The sequence below is a fragment of the Phyllostomus discolor genome, chromosome 6 (assembly GCF_004126475.2).
Source record: "Phyllostomus discolor isolate MPI-MPIP mPhyDis1 chromosome 6, mPhyDis1.pri.v3, whole genome shotgun sequence".
Lineage (NCBI taxonomy): Eukaryota > Metazoa > Chordata > Mammalia > Chiroptera > Phyllostomidae > Phyllostomus > Phyllostomus discolor.
This window is the reverse complement of record NC_040908.2, coordinates 120,377,917-120,395,318: the sequence shown is the minus strand read 5'-3', so window position 1 is coordinate 120,395,318 and position 17,402 is coordinate 120,377,917. Positions and strand designations below refer to the sequence as shown.

The window sequence follows — 17,402 nt, the reverse complement described above, 5'->3', positions numbered from 1 at the left end:
TGTCTAAAATTAACAATCCCAATGTCCAACAATAAATGGCTAAATAAACTGGATGTACCTATAAGACAAGATAATATACAATCTTTTAAAACAATTCTCCTGGACACTATGGAAAAAGCTGTTTTTCTGTTTTCTAAATTTTCTTTCAGTTGTAAACTTTCTTTTATTACTTCTGTAACATAAAGATGGATTTTTTTTACTGGACACTTTTTTCAAAGGAAAGAGTTTATATTTCAAAAGTTGTACTCAAGGTTGTATTCAGTTCTGTATCCCACAGGTTCAAAGGAGATTGGCAAACTGAGACTTGTCCAAAAAAGAGCAGCCAAGATGAGAGTACTGAAACCAATAGCGTTCAGTAAACAAACTGAAATGTTTGGCCTGAGAAAAGCAGACTTGGGAGGCATAATATTTGCTTTCAGCTGTAATATTAATTTTTTAAAAATCAGCCAAATATTTTAAACAATTATTATGTGCCGGGTACTTTGCTTACCTACATGATTCCATTTAATCCTTTTTATATTTTTGTGAGGTTAGGCAGATGAGAACATTGGAATTTAGAGAAATAATAGCCAGTCATGGCACCAACACTCAAACCTACCTCTGTCTGCCTGCAGTGTCAATTTTCTCTGAAGACCAGTTCTACACTGCCTTGAGAGTGGAGACTCAGGGCAGAGACCGTAGAGATATATTTTTGACATACATAAGGCTGAACTTATAAAGACTGGGGCAGTTTCAAAGCAGACAAAGCCCTCTACAGAATAAAAGTGAGCATCATCTTGGTAGTATACTAGTGTAGTGCATATTGTAGCATTTAATTGTGAATATATCCTAAAGTTCCTCCTTAGCCATCATTTTATAAAATCTCTGGATCATTTTTGCATTAAATGTTTTGTGGGTCTTTTGGGGGGATACCAGAGATTCACCTGAATAAGTTCTATTATCAAAAGAAATCATTTCTATTTTCGGCTTTAGGAACAGGAAAAAAAAAAAAACGTGTGTGTGAGAGAGAGAAATAATTTTTTTATTAAAGGGTGATAACTAAGAGAGGGAAATTACAGTGTTTTAAAGAGTAAGCTTGGTTTGAGCGCAGGCTGCAAACCAAAGTGTAGCAGGTTTGATTCCCAGTCAGGGCACATGCCTGGGTTGCAGGCCACGGCCCCCAGCAACTGCACATTGATGTTTCTCTCTCTTTCTCTCCCTCCCTTCCTTCTCTAAAAAATAAAATAAATAAAATCTTAAAAAAAGAGTAAGCTTAAGATCTATACAAAATTAATTTTTCAGAATTCAGTATACTAGCAATGGTTAATATACTGAATGTAACCAAGGAATAAGGAGTTGTTATAGTGCCCTGGCTGGTGTGGCTCAGTTGGTTGGAGCCTCATTTCATAAACTGAAAGGTTGTGGGTTTGATTTCTGGTCAGGGCACATGCCTAGGTTGCATGTTTGGTCCCCAGTTGGGGCATGTGTGAGAGGTAACTGATTGGTGCTTCTCTCTCATATTGATGTTTCTCTCCCTCCCCTCTCTAAAAAAAATCAATAAGCATGTCCTTGGGTGAAAACTAAAAATAAAGAATTAATAACAATCAAGTTGATCATATATGGTGGGTGGTGAAATACTTAGGGCTTCTCTAGGCCTCTCCATCAGCAAGTACTGGGTAAAACAGACTGGCCTATTGCCATGAGAATCCAGAACTAAGCAGAAATTGAAGTTTGGCTGAGAGAGGAAGGGAACAGTGGGAGCTCATTAATAAATGCAGTCTCAGCAGGCTAAATTTTGCCAGCCTCCAGTTAGTTATTTTCAGGTTTGGTACCTCTGAGGGACTTGTGACCAAACAAGTGAGAATGGATTGAAGTCAGGAATTGAATCTGAAGTGTTTGTTGAATCCTATTGTTTCTTCCAGTTAATTCAATTCATGTAGCACATATTTACTGAGTATGTTCTATATTTCAGGTATTGTGCTGGATTACTAAAGGTAGAAAAATGAGAGTTCACCTTTTTTTAAAACTTTTTAAATTGAATTTATTGGGGTGACGTAGGTTTATAAAATTATATATGTTTCAGGTGTACAGTTCTATGACACATCATCTATATTTGTATTGTGTTCACCATCCCAAGTCAAGTCTCCTTCCATAACATTTATCCTCCCCAAATCCTCTTCTATGTCCCCCAGCCCTCCTATTGAGAGTTCACACTTTAACAAGATTAGCCAATCAGAAAATACTTGTTAACCGCCTGCATTTTACCAGGCATTTATGCTAGGTGCTGTGGATACAGTGGAGAATTAAACATATTTGCTGTCCTCTTGTTCATATTATGATTTAAGTCTAATAGGGAAAATGGAGATGACACATGTGTTCAAATAACACAGCAAAGATTTAATTTAAGAGTCTCATTTTAAACAGACTGGGGTTTGAATCTTAAAACAGCTTAATCTACCAAGCTTTAGTGTCTTTTTTTTAAAGATTGTATTTATTTATTTTTAGAGAGGGAAGGGAGGGGGAGAGAGAGAGAGGGAGAGAGAGAGAGAGACAGAGACAGAGACATCAATGTGAGGTTGCTGGGGGTCATGGCCTGCAACCCAGGCATGTATCCTGACTGGGAATCGAACCTGTGACACTTTGGTTCGCAGCCCGCACTCAGTCCACTGAGCTATGCCAGCTAGGGCAAGCTTTAGTTTCTTAATCTGTAAAATGAGTATAATACCATCTAGTTAATGGGGTGGTTGTGAGAGTAAACAAGATGTACAGTTCTTGATAAAGTGCACTCAGGCACTCAGTTTAAGATGAGTTTACAATATCTATTGCAGAAGGCACAAAAGTAACAGAGGAGGATATATAAACTTACAAAAATGTGTCTATCTTACTATTAATAAGGAAAATATAAAGTAAAAGAGTAACACTTTTCACCCATCAAATTAGCCAAAATTAAAAAATTTGAGGATCTCATGTTTGTAAGGATACCTGTTTCTCCACACCTTTACCAATACTTCATATACCTTTCAGAACCTGTTCTGTCAGCAACAAAAATTGTGCTGATATTTTTCCAGCCTACTTCTCAGGGAGATAATAAGGTGAGATAACAAAGTGATACAACAAAATGTTATTACAGCTTAGATTTTACTTGCTTTAGTCTAGGACTAGGCTGAACTTACAATTGTTAGAATCACCTGGGGAACTCTAAAATGTTTAACTATCATGGCCCCACCCCAGATCTCTCAGATAAATCAGAATTTCTGATGGGTTAGCTTGGGCAGTAGTAATTCCTAAAGCTCCTTGTATAATTCTGTTAGGCAACCTGAGTTGAGAACCACCTGGAACCAGGCTGCTTGGATTTTAATCTTGGCGTTGCCATTTAATAGCTGTCCGGCCCTAGGCAAGTTACTTAATCTCTCCGTAAAATGTCCTCACCTGTAACATGGTAAGAATTATGTCTGAATAAGACTTGGGAGGAGAGCGTTAGATAATTCATCTGAAGCACTTAGATTGGAAGTAATGCTAAAGGCATCCCAATTTCTGATTTCAAATTTTATTACAAAGCTATAGTAATCAAAACAATATGGTATTGGCATAAAAATAGGCCAGTGAAACAGAATCAAGACCTCTGATTACCCACGCATTATATGATCAACTAATATTTGACAAGAGAACCAGGAAGATTCAATGGGGGAAGAATAGTCTTTTTCAAATAAACAGTGCTGGGGAAACTGGCTAACCCACATACAGAAGAATGAAATTAGATCCCTATCTTACACCACTCACAAAGTAACTTGAAATGTGTTAGGGACTTAAATGTAAGACCTGAACCTGTAAAACTACTGGAAGGAAACAAGGAAAAAGCCACTTGACATTGATTGGCCTTGGCAATTATTTTTTGGATATAACACCAAAAGGAAAAATAAACAAGTGGGACTATATCAAACTAAAAGGATCTTGTCCTGGTTGGTGTGGCTCAGTGAATTGAGCGCCGGCCTGCGAACCAAAGGGTTGCTGGTTTGATTCCCAGTCAGGGCACATGTTTGTGTTGTAGGCCAGGTCCCTAGTAGGAGGCACACCAGAGGCAACCACATATTGATATTTCTCCCCCCTCTTTCTCTCTCCCTTCCCCTCTGTCTAAAAATAAATAAGTAAAATCTTTAAAAAAATAAAAAGTGTCTGTAAGCAAACAAAACAAAATAGCAAAATGAAAATGCAACCTACAAAATAGAAGCAAATATTTGAAAACCATCTATCTGATAAGGGGTTAATATCCAAAATATATAAGGAACTCATACAACTCAGTAGCAAAATAAAGTCTGATTAAAAATGTGCAAAAAACTTGAGTAGACATTTTTCCAAAGAAGAATATAAATGGCCAATAGGTGCAAGAAAAGATGGTTGACATCACTAATTATCAGGAAAATGCAAATTGAAACCACAATGAGATATCTATTACCTCACCACTGTTGAAATGACTATTATCAAAATAGTCATTATTATCAAAAAGGTGAGAGACAAGTGTTTTGGTGAGGCTGCATGAAATAAAAGGGAACCCTTGTCCACTGTTGGTGGGAATGTAAATTGGTTACAGCCATGGAAAACAGTATGAAGCATCTTCAAAAAGTTAAAAGTAGAACTACCAAATGATCCAACAATCCCACTTCTGGATAATATTCAAAGGAAATGAAAACACTATCTCAAAGAGGTAGCTGCACCCCCAAGTTCATAGCAGTGTTATGCACAATAGCCAAGACATGGAAACAACCTGAACATCTGTTATTGGATAAATGGAAAAGGAAAATGTGATACACACACACACAGGAATATTGTTCAGCCATATAAAAGGGAATCCTGCCTTTTGGAACAACATGGAGAACCTTGAGGATGTTATGCTAGGTGAAATAAGGCAGACAAACACAAATACTGTATGTTCTCATGTATGCAGAATCTAAAAGAGCTGAACTCATAGGAATAGAGATTGGGGCTAGAAGGCCGGGGGATATGGGGAAATATTGGTAAAAGGGTACAAACTCCCATCTATAAGATGAGTAAGTTCTGGGGATCTAATTTATGGCATGGTGACTATAATGAATTATAGTATATTATATACTTGAAAGCTGTTAAAAGAGTAGATCTTAAATGTTACCAACACACACACACAGTATGTAAGAAAACAGGTGCCAACTAACCTTCTTGTAATCATTTTGCAGTATACATGTGTTTCAAATCATCACATTGTATACCGTAAACTTACATATATGTCAGTAATAATAAAGCTGAGAGGAAAAGATCACAGGAAATACCCAAAGAGATGACAAAGGGCTACATTTGGATAGCAAGTCAAAGAGGTTTTTTTTTCTTTTTTCTTTTCTATGTTTTCAACATATTTATAATATATTCAAGGTGATATATTTAATAGCTTAAAATAAAAATAATATGGGGGGATGTGATTTATGAAATCTGACTTGTGTCCTGACCAGTGTGGCTCAATTGGTTGGGAGTCATCCCACAAATGTTGCCGGTTCGATTCATAGTCAGGGCACATGCCTAGGTTAAGGGTTTGGTCCCCAGTCAGAGTGTGTACAAGAGGTAGCCGATCAATGTTTCTCTCTCACATCAGTGTTTCTCTGTCTTTCTTTTTCCATCCCTTCCCCTCTCTTTTAAATAAATGAAAGGGAGGTAGGGAGGGAGGGAGGAAGGAAGAAATGAACTAGACTTGTGTTACACTTTGAATATTATATTGGTAACTTACCTTGATTGTGGTTATGTATTTACTATTAACTTGTTATGTGACCCTGAGCAAATAATGTCCTTTCTTGTGGCCTCAGTTTCTTCATTCATGAAATGTGAGGGTTAGTCTACACAGGTGTCTTGTTTTGTTCTTAAAAGTTAAGAAATGTTGATGGCATTTACTAGTTGTGATGTATTATTGTCGAAGAATTTAGTTCATTTAAGAAGATCCCCAATTATTTATGGTTTGTTTAAACCTCTAAAATTGTAGCTTCCCGTGATATATGATTTCTTTTTAAATATATTTTTATTTAACTGCAGTATGAGCTTATGTGTACTCCTGCATCTGTCTTAAGTGAACCTTTGGTAGGTTTCATGACTTGTACTGCTTTCAGAATTATGTCATGATCTGAGTGTTACATTTGTGTGATATCCTGAGCCAAGATATTAACTGACTCATGGTCCTCATCTAGGGAATTTCCCTTCCAGAGTAGGGAAAAGATAACCAAAGAATATGGATGAAAATAATAGTTAATAGCAGAACACAGAGAATCACTGGTTAAAGATGCTCACTCTGTGTTTCATGAAAATCTAGGAAGAGTTAAGGTGTATAGAGGGATTTAGCTGGAGAAAGCCATATTTTGAAGTTGGTATAAAGCTGTTATATGCAACAAAAAAGCAGAAAATTGTTTAAAAATTTTTGCTTAAAATTAGAAAGTCTTCTTTTGATTGTCTTGATATCCTTGAATTCTGATGGCAGTTCATTCAACGAAGTTATCGGTAATGGGGAAAGATTTGCTAACCCAGATATATCTTACTGCTTTTCCTTTTCCTCCTAGGCAGCCATCATTAGTAGGGTTCAATGTAGGATTGTGGCTTTGGATCTGCGAGGTCATGGTGAGTGAAGTTCTTATTTCTGACTGAATGACATATTTACCAAGCCCTTTGAATAGTATTAAATATTACAGATTTCAATGTACCCATCACATAATTTGGTCTGTTTCATTTGGGCATTTTGAGGGAAGTTCTAGCTTGCAGTTTTTGCAACTGTTTTATAAATACACACAAATATATAGGTTGTTGTTTTGCTAAGAAAATGCCCTTTAATGTAACCAAATTCTGATGCTTGTGATGTATGAGGAATGTGAATAAATCTTTTTTAGGCTACCGTAATTATCTTCTTTAGGATGTCCAACTATAAACATATGTCTGTAACAGAAAATTCTTGCTAAGCCCACCATATGAAAGGGGACCCAAGTAACCCCAGAATTATCTTCCAGAAAGCAGGTCCCTTATGTCGTACAGGCTTCCTCCGCTAGGGGAGTGTTCTAGGAACCCACTTATTTCAGTGTACTAGCTGGCGTTGTTGTGAGAGGTTATATTGGGCTTCAGTGAATTTTTTTTAGACTCTTCATCACATTTGCCCATTTCATGATGGGTGATTTACGAGCACACCTCCTCACACTGCACTGAGTGTTCAGAGGTTTCCACCAAAAATGGTGTGACCCCTGTGCCCCACCCTCCCTATTCACCTGAGCTTGCCCTGAATGACATTATTTTTGTTTGTTTCCCTGGATAAAAATGGTCCTCAAAGGGAAACGTTTTGCCAATGTGGAAGAGATGAAACAAACAAAAAAAAAATCAGAAGCACTAAAAGGCATAAAAACTTGACAAATTCAAAAACTATTTTGAGCAGTGGGAAAAATGTCTCAATAGGTGTATTGCGTCAAATGGAGAGAGCTGTGACGGTGACTGAAGTTTAAATATGTAAGAACAAATACACAATGTTTTATAAATTCCAGGTTGTTTTGGTTCCCTCTGTGTAAGTATAAAGTTCCCATTTCATTGTTCAAAAGGGAGATATTTTGAAAGACAGTACTCTTGCATTTATAATTTCTATCCTTGGGAATTTTATTTTCAAAATATTTTTTAGCCTGGGCTGGTGTGGCTCAGTTGGAGTGTTGTCCCTCCCGTACACCAAGAGGTTGCAGTTTTGATACCCGGTACGGGCGCATATGAGAGGCAACCATTGCTTCTCTCTTACAGCAGTGTTTCTTTTTTCTTTTTTTCTTTTAAGATTTTATTTATTATTAGAGAGAGGGGAAGGGAGGGAGAAAGAGAGGGAGAGAAACATATATCAGTTGCCTCTTGATCACACCCTCCAGGGACTGAATCTGCAACCTAGGTATGTTCCCCGAGTGGGAGTTAAACCCACCACCTTTCGCTTCACAGGACGACACTCAACCAAGCCACACCAGTCAGGGCATTGTTTCTCTTCCTCTTTTCCTCTTTCCCTTCCTCTCTTCCTCTTTCCCTTCCTCTCACTCTAAAGACTGTTAAAAAATGTCCTCAGATGAAGATTTAAAAAATTGTTCTTAATATTTTTTTAGGTGAAACGAAAGTCAAGAATTCTGAAGACTTGTCTGCAGAAACAATGGCAAAGTAAGTAATCCAATATTGTTTATACATAACCTGGTTTTCATTAGTATTCTAAAGAGTAGTGTACTTTTATCATTTTCTTGGTGAGATTTTTGGGCAATAATTAGTACATTCTTTGGTCTTTTTTACTTATATATCTGATATCTCCTCACTATTTAATCTTGAAAGAAAAATTCGTTTTTCTTGGTATATTCAATGTGATAGCTATACATAAAACACTTGAAAATTCTTTAGGGCACAGTTTAGTTTGTGTTGGCTTTTGAAAAATTTTCTTTTGTTGATATTGTTGAACAGAATTTGGATATCAATTGGGGACCCATGGTTGGCAAAGTAGTTGTATACAAGAGGCCCTGTGAAATGTTCTTAAGGTATCCTGCCCACATTCTTTGTCCAACTTTTGTAGTAAGACAGAAACAGAGTATTAAAGGAAAATGTAGTTATACCCTAGGTCTCAAAAGATGAATGTAGCATATACAGTGGCTTTTAAACCTGGTCACTCATCAGAATCACCTGAAAAGTGACTAAAATACAGGTGATTTGGCCCTACCTCACAACACCTGAATTCGTGCTTCTACTAGTGGGATCAGAGCATTCATATTTTGATAAAGCTTTATAGAGGAATCTGATATAGCCAGTCCTATGACTGGTGTTTGGGAACACCAGTCTGTATTATAAGCAGAATTCCTCTCATTACCCTGTTTTCATACATGCATGTACTTAATACATGTCCTCTCAAGTAGTTGACCAACTTTAGCTAAAAAATATCTTGTCCCTTCTTAGCTTAGTAGCTTTAAACCAAGAGTAAACTGTTTTTCCTTTAAAACCCAAACTCATATGGCCAAAATTTTATTGTTATAATAGATGGTATTTGTGTCCTTTTATTTGCCAGGCTTTATTAAGTGTAAAATAAGCATTTATTAAGAATAAATAATTGCTTAAATTATATAAATTTATCTACATTATTAATTGTAGTATATAGATATTATCATTTTTTTTTACCAGTGAGGAAACTAGCTCAGATAGGTTGAATAACTATATGAGGTCACATAGTTAATAGACCAAAATTATGATCATTCAGTTAGAGTGCTTGGTAGAGAGGGAAGGGGGCAAGAGAGACAAACAATGCATGAACACCATTTTACGCAGTGAGCATATGCCTTAGAAACCACAGACAGGGAGCCAAGAATCTGTTCCCTCAGTTCTAATAATGCTTTTATAAGGTGAGAACAATAAAGCCTGAAATAATAAACATGTTAGTCATACCTATGGAAAGATTTGTGAATGATTTTTAAGGACTTAAAGGGTATCTTGACTGTTGACAAAAAAGTGAAATACATCATTTAAGTGGCGAGGCAACCAGACAAAGGGTGATGATGGCTTGGCTGGCTTTCTAGAGGAAATTGAAGAATTAATTGAGGACCTTACTAGTAGTGTCAGTCTGGGACACACAGGAGAGAGAAACCACTTAGTAATTCGAACAGGGAAAGTTTAATTTAAAGATTTTATTAACTATAACGGGATTGCAGTAATGAAGAACTAGATAGTGAGAAGTAAAGAGAAATCTAAAGAACATAGGGTTCATTAACTTGATTGTGGGAATCATTTCACAGTTTATCTGTGTGTCAAATTATGTACACTTTAAGGATATTACAATTTTATCAATTATACCTCAGTAAAGCTGAGAAAAATTCTGTAGAAAAGAAAGAATACAGTAATAGCTGATGTAAGAAGCAGCCACCATTCCGTGGGCTGAGGTAAAACACTAATGGGTAGAAATTGATATCTAAACCTTGCTGGAGAACTCATGACAGTGGCTCTGAATGGAGGCAGAGAAGTCACTTTTGATGTCACATTGGTAGAACTTGTCATAATTCTGCTGTCTAGGGCACAGGGGAAGCTGTTCAGAGGGAGATTATCTCACCAGACACACTCTGGTGAGATAAATATTGGGGGTGGTTCCAGACATCTGCTGTACAACATGGTACCAGTAGGTACCAATAAGATATTGTGTACCTAAAAGTTTAAAAGGGCAGATTTATGGTAAGTGTTCTTACTCCATATACCCAAACATAAACACATACACAAAAGTGATGCAAGGCAACTTTTGGAGGTGATGGATGTGATCAAGGTAATTCTTGACTGTGGTGATATTAACACAAATATAAATATAAATCTCCAAACTTACCAAATTGTGTACATTAATTATGTACCACTGTTTTTGTGTGCCAATTATACCTCAAAAAAACTAGGAAGGAAAAACTGGGGATGGGGGTATGAATTGCTGGAGAAGTTGACACTGGGGAAGCTATATGTGACCCAGGAGCTACAAACTTCCCATGCTGAGGGAACTGCAAGTTTCAGGAACTTGGTGGAGTAAACACACATGAAGCAGGAACAAAACTCTCTCTTTCTGCAATGTCTCTCCTATGTCCTCTTAACATCTTGCCAGCTGGCAAAGAAAAAACATTTAAAGGCTTCAGATCCAATTTGCAGAAAATGCAATGTAAGGGGAATTGGAGCTGAGAGACAATAAGTTGGTAATTGGCACAAGAAAGTTAAAAAGAAAATTAAAATTAAAATTATCTATAACTGATGATGATTACCAAAAATGAGAAGATCCAATAATTTGAATTCTTGTTCTTTTTTCTTTTTATTCTTTTATTTTTTAAAGTATATTTTATTGATTATGCTATTACAGTTGTCCCGTTTTTTTCTCCCCTTGATTCCCTTCCACCCTGTATCCCTCTGCCACCATCATTCTTCCACCTTAGTTCATGTCCATGGGTCATATATATAAGTCTTTGGCTTCTCCATTTCTTACACTATTCTTGTCCTCCCCCTGTCTATTTTGTACGTACCATTTATGCTTCTTATTCCCTGTACCTTTCCCCCATTTTCTCCCTTCCCCCTCTGTGCTGATAACCCTCTATGTAATCTCTATTTCTGTGATTCTGTTCCTGTTCTAGGTGTTTGTTTTGTTTTTGTTTTTGTTTTAAGTTCAGTTGTTGATAGTTGTGAATTTGTTGTCATTTTACTATTCATAGCTTTGATCATCTTCTTTTGCTTAGATAAGTCCCTTTAACACTTCATTTAACTACGGCTTGATGATGATGAACTCCTTTAACTTGACCTTCTCTGGGAAGTACTTTATCTGTTCTTCCATTCTAAATGATAGTTTTGTTGGATAGAGTAATCTTAGATGTAGGTCCTTGCCTTTCATGACTTTGAATACTTCTTTCTAGCCCCTTGCTTGCAAGGTTTCTTTTGAGAAATCAGATGATAGTCTTAAGGGCACTCCTTTGTAAGTAACTCTCCTTTTCTCTGGCTGCTTTTAAGATTCTCTCCTTATCTTTAATCTTGATTAATGATGTGCCTTGGTGTGTACTTCCTTGGATCCAACTTGTTTGGGACTCTCTGAGCTTCCTGGACTTCCTGGAAGTCTATTTCCTTTGCCAGATTAGGGAAATTCTCCTTTATTATTTTTTTCAAATAAATTTTTCATTTCTTGCGGTTCCTCTTCTTCTTCTGGCACCCCTATGATTCAGATGTTGGAATGTTAAAGTTGCCCTGGATGTTCTTAAGTGTCTCCTGATTTTTTTGAATTCTTATTTCTTCTGTACTGGTTGAGGTTTATTTCTTCCTTCTGCTCCAAATCATTGATTTGAGATCGGGTTTCCTTCCCTTCACTGTTAGTTCCCTGTATATTTTTCTTTATTTCACTTTGCATAGCCTTCACTTTTTCCTTTATTTTGTGACCACACTCAACCATTTCTGTGAGCTTTCTGATCACTAGTGTTTTGAACTCTGCATCTGATAGGTTGGCTATCTCTTCATCTCTTAGTTCTACTTTTGGAGTTTTGATCTATTCTTTCATTTGGACCATATTTCTTTGTCTGATGCACCTGTTATGTAGTAAGGGGCAGAGCCTTAGGTATTCTCCAGGGTGGGGCAACCAACGCTGTATGTGGGAGAGGAGTCAAGAGGGAGCAGTGCTGCTTGCTCAGCTCTTGCCCCACTTTCAGTCACTTCCCCCACTACCCACAAACAAATTGGGTCCTTCTGGTGCTGATTCCCTGGTGGGTGGGTTTGTGTACGTTCTAGGACCCTGTGAGTCTTTCCAACAAACTCTCCTGTGAGGCTGGGAGTTTTTCCTGGCCTGCAGTTCACACAGGTTTTTACAGCAGAGATTTTGAGGCCTTCTTTTCCCACACTGGAACCCTGGGTTGCGTGGTCTGTCTCATTCCCCAGTTGTTCCTCCCAGTTTATCAGCATGCAAATATGGGACCACCCAGTCTGCCAGCCACTACCTCGCTGTGTGTCCTCTCTGCCCCAGCTGCCCATCTGCGCCCCTCCTACCAGTCTGAATGAATGTTTCTTTTGTAACTACTTGGTTGTCGGACTTCCATACAATTCAATTTCTGGCAGTTCTGGTTACTTTTTGTTTTTAAATTTTTGTTGTCCTTCTTTTGATTGTACAAGGAGGTAAAGTATACCTACCTATGCCTCCATGTTGGCTGGGAGTCTGAATTCTTGTTGAAGTAGTCTAATCAATAAAATGTTTATATGATTTCTTAATCTAGTCAGTCTGTGAAACAAAAATCCCAAAATAGGCATGCTTAATGGGTGGTTACTGAGGTTTACAAATAGTACTGACAGCATGATTTTCACCTTACATATCACCTTTAGAACCTATACCCTACTTAAGATGCAACTCTACTGAATATAGAAGAGCCAAGATTTGAGCTCGGGTTATTCTGATACTCATTTTTCCATCAGGTCTGATATGCTTCTGAGGAAATGAACAGAGTATTAATAAATATGAGAGAATCCCCCTAAAGAGCAGCTACCAAAATTGTGGTACATCCAGTCACAGACTAGATTTGTAGTTAATCCCCTCTACTTTATCTTTTTTTTTTTTTTCCTGAAATTTCAGGACATGTCTCAAATAAGGCCCTAATCTTACTGACTGAATAATTTGACTAACTTTAATGAGAATACTTTTCTCTTGGTGATAGATGATTAAGTGATTGATCATAACCAACTTTTATCCAGATGAAATATACCTTTCCTAAGCTTAGATACACTATTAAGTTGGTTTGTTTCAGAACTTATCCACCTTCATGCAGTGTTTTAAGGAGACCTGGATTTAGATAATCTTCTGTAACATTCTTTTATTTTACTCATTATATCTGCTACTAACTAAAAATCTTAGCCTTAAATTTAACTCCAAATGAATATTACACTATTACTTGTTTCACTCATAAAATTGTGTGGCCTCCTTTATCTCCAATTCAGATTGTCTGCAGATGCTGCAGCTACCTGACTGACATTTGTAATTGTTGTGTGAGGTTTTTAAGATTAATTCCTTAAGAAACATTTACCTTTGCTATTCCAAATAGTGTGGAGACCATATTTGAAAAGCTATGCCCCTACATCCACACCTGCTGTTTTTCGCTAACACTGTGTGAGTGCTTGAGGAATGTAGTGACACTCAGCAAGACAAAACTGTCTTTTGAACTTGACTGACTCAGCCACTCCCAAAAGAAGACGGTAGAGCCTGTGGTTCCTACAAACACACCATACTTACCTATTGCTATAGCCAAAAAGGCCTATAGCAAATAAAAACCTAAGTTCCTACTTCGGTTCTCATTTTCAAAGCTATAAGGTTTGACTTTGTTAAACAGATACACTCATAATTAAAGGCTAAGAGAGAAGCCAATTAAAACTAGCTCTGAATATCTTTCTAGTTTCTCAGAACATATACTTAACATTTATGTTAATATTTCAAACAACTTTATATGACATTATAAATAATAATTAACATTTGTATAGCACTTTACTCTTTTCAAAGTATTTTCACATTCAGAATAGTAAATGATATTCTCATTTTCATTTTATAGATGTTGAAACTATGAGAGGTTAAATAACTAATCCAAGTCCCTATAATAAAAAATAGACTGGAGCTGTAATTCATCTTGTAACTCTAAACTTCACTACATTTTAATGCTTAATAAAGTTGTTTTTCTGTTTTATAGATGGGGGAACTGAAGCACAGAGCAGTTAAATGTTTAGTCCAGAACTTTATGCTTAGGTTTAAACTAAAGGTATATGTTTATGTAATTGTACTAAATGTGTAGAACAGTGAAAGTGTGATGTAAATGAAAGTCAGAAAATGTGGGTTCTTAATCCTTAAACTGCCATTTATCAGAAGAGCTGGGTGTGTGGCTACATGAGTAGATTCCGAGGACACTGTTAGGAGTTTTATATAGTTACATTTGTAAGGTGGCCCAGTAGATCTCTACAGTCCTAGAATGGTTAGTTACAGACCAAAGGAAGGAATTAGGAAAACTACTTTACAGTGTTGTCAGAGAGCATTTCCAGCTTTTTTTCCTTCTCTTTGCAGGGATGTTGGTAATGTGGTTGAAGCCATGTATGGGGACCTCCCTCCTCCAATTATGCTAATTGGACATAGCATGGGCGGTGCTATTGCAGTCCACACGGCATCATCCAACCTGGTGCCAAGCCTCCTGGGTCTGTGCATGATTGATGTTGTGGAAGGTAAAGTTTCTTGTGCTAAGCTACTGGAATCAAAATCTTTGACTTACAAGAGCTATCCCTGGTAGATTATTGTTTTCATGTTTTAATTTATTGTTGATTTCATTCATCTTGTAGTATGTCCCTTTGTCTTTCATATCTTTCTTTTATGCTATTTTGTGGCAAAGGTATTCCAAGTTCTTTTAAAAATTGGGATATAATGGATATATATAACTTCGTATTAGTTTCAGGTATACAAAATAATGATATATGTACAGAGTGGAGCAAAGGTAGGTTTACAGTTTGTCTGGGAAATAATACAATAATAAATAATAATACAAGAATGAACTCTGTGTATCACATACTCACAGCTGTAAACCACCTTTTGTCTCACCCTGTATATATTGCAAAATGATCACCATAATATATCTAGTTAATATCCATCACCACACATAGTTTAAACATTATTTTTCTTGTCATGAGAACTTAAGATCTATTCTCTTAGCAACTTTTAACTATATGCTACAGTATTATTAACTATAGTCACCATGCTGTACATTGCATCCCCAGAACTTACTTTGCAACTGAAAGTTTGTATTTTTCGATACATCCACCCAGTTTCACCTACACCCCATATTACATAATCATTCCCTGTGACATAAGAAACTCTTCATAAACTTCTTGTATGGCTGCATAACATTTAAATTATATGTATATCCCCTAATTTTATTTAACATTTAAAAAGAAGCTGCCCTGTGTTCCATGACCCAGTCTCAGCAGCCAGACTATTGCTTATACAAGGCAGCTCTGTTCATTGTAGGGTTACTTCATGAAGGAGAGAATATCAGGAGGCAAAATCATTGGAGTCCATCTTGTAGCTTGGCTATCACATCAGTCTTCTGAATTTTATTAAACTGCATCTTCTTTTCCCCAAGCAGCACTGAATTCTGCCGTCATTGCAGCAGATGTATATAGTTGGCCCAGTAAGTGTAAATGCTTAGAAAATGATAAGTGCTATGGTTAAAATTTTTGTTTAACATCTAGGTACAGCCATGGATGCCCTTAATAGCATGCAGAATTTCTTACGTGGCCGTCCTAAAACCTTCAAGTCTCTGGAAAATGCCATTGAATGGAGGTAATCCACAAATCTGTCTTGTCTATATTTTAAATGTTAGATTGTAGCTTTCTTTTTCATCAGCTCAAGTACCAAGGTCAAAGGAATAATTTCTCACCTTAGCTTTGTAGTTATTTCATGGGTGGAAACAATTATGTAAAGACTGGAATTTAAAAATAAATACAGAGTCCAGCACAAATAATGCCCTCCCTTTTTTAAAAAATATATTTTATTGATTATGCTATTACAGTTGTCCCATTTCCCCCTTCACTTCCCTCCCCCCTGCACACCCTCTCCCACCCACATTCCTCCCCTTTAGTTCATGTCCATGTGCCATACTTATAAGTTCTTTAGCTTCTACATTTCCCATACTATTCTTGCCTTCCCCCTGTCTATTTTCTATCTACCATCTATGCTACTCATTCTCTGTACCTTTTCCCCTTCTCTCCTCCTCCCACTCCCCTGTTGCTAACCCTCCATGTGTTCTCCGTTTCTGTGGTTCTATTCCTGTTCTAGTTGTTTGCTTAGTTTATTTTTGTTTTTGTTTTAGGTGTGGTTGTTAATTATTGTGAGTTTGCTGTTATTTTACTGTACATGTTTTTTGTCTTCTTTTTCTTAGATAAGTCCCTTTAACATTTCATATAATAAGGGCTTGGTGATGATGAGCTCTTTTAACTTGACCTTATCTGAGAAGCGCTTTATCTGCCCTTCCATTATAAATGATTGCTTTGCTGGATAGAGCAATCTTGGATGTAGGTCCTTGCCTTTTACGACTTGGAATACTTCTTCCCAGCCCCTTCATGCCTGCAAGTTTTCTTTTGAGAAATCAGCTGATAGTCTAATGGGAACTCCTTTGTAGGTGACTGTCCCCTTATCTCTTGCTGCTTCTAGAATTCTCTCCTTCATTTTAATCTTGGCTAATGTAATTATGATGTGCTTGGTGTGTTCCTATTTGGGTCCAACTTCTTTGGGACTCTCTGAGCTTCCTAGACTTCCTGGAAATCTATTTCCTTTGCCAGAATGGGGAAGTTCTCCTTTATTATTTGTTCAAGTAAGTTTTCCACTTGTTGCTCTTCCTCTTCTCCTTCTGGCACCCCTATAATTCGGATATTGGAACATTTCAAGATGTCCTGGAGGTTCCTAAGCCTCTCTTCATTTTTTTTAATTCTTGTTTCTTCATTTTTTCTGATTGTATATTTCTTTCTTCCTTCTGGTCCACTCCAATGATTTGAGTCCCAGTTTTCTTTTCATCACTGTTGGTTCCCTATGCATTTTTCTTCATTTCACTTAGTGTAGCCTTCATTTTTTCATCTAATTTGCGACCAAAATCAACCAATTCTGTGAGCGTCCTGACCACCTGTCTCTTAGTTGTTTAAAAATATTGGCTTTGGGGCTTTGATTTGTTCTTCCATTTGAGCCATTTTTTTTTGCTTGTTTGTTTGTTTGGTGGTCACACCTGTTACATACTGAGGGGCACAGCCTTAGGTTTTCACCTGGGTGGGGCAACCCAGGCGCTGGGTTGTGACAGCTGTATGTGGGGGTGGGGTCAGAGAGGGAATAATGGCGCTTGCTCCACTCCCTGTCAGATTTCAGTCCCCTCTGCTGCTTC

General features: G+C 37.1%; 1 protein-coding gene across 2 annotated transcripts in view; it reads left to right on the top strand.

The window, feature by feature from the left end:
• Window positions 1-17,402, top strand: part of PPME1 (protein phosphatase methylesterase 1) — a 66,323-nt gene that overhangs the window by 28,634 nt on the left and 20,287 nt on the right. For both annotated transcript variants that reach the window (XM_028515807.2, XM_028515808.2), the window contains exons 4-7: window positions 6,546-6,603; window positions 8,097-8,148; window positions 14,549-14,703; window positions 15,724-15,814. In XM_028515807.2, coding sequence (XP_028371608.1) covers window positions 6,546-6,603; window positions 8,097-8,148; window positions 14,549-14,703; window positions 15,724-15,814 — 356 coding nt within the window. The remainder of the gene's footprint in view (window positions 1-6,545; window positions 6,604-8,096; window positions 8,149-14,548; window positions 14,704-15,723; window positions 15,815-17,402) is intronic.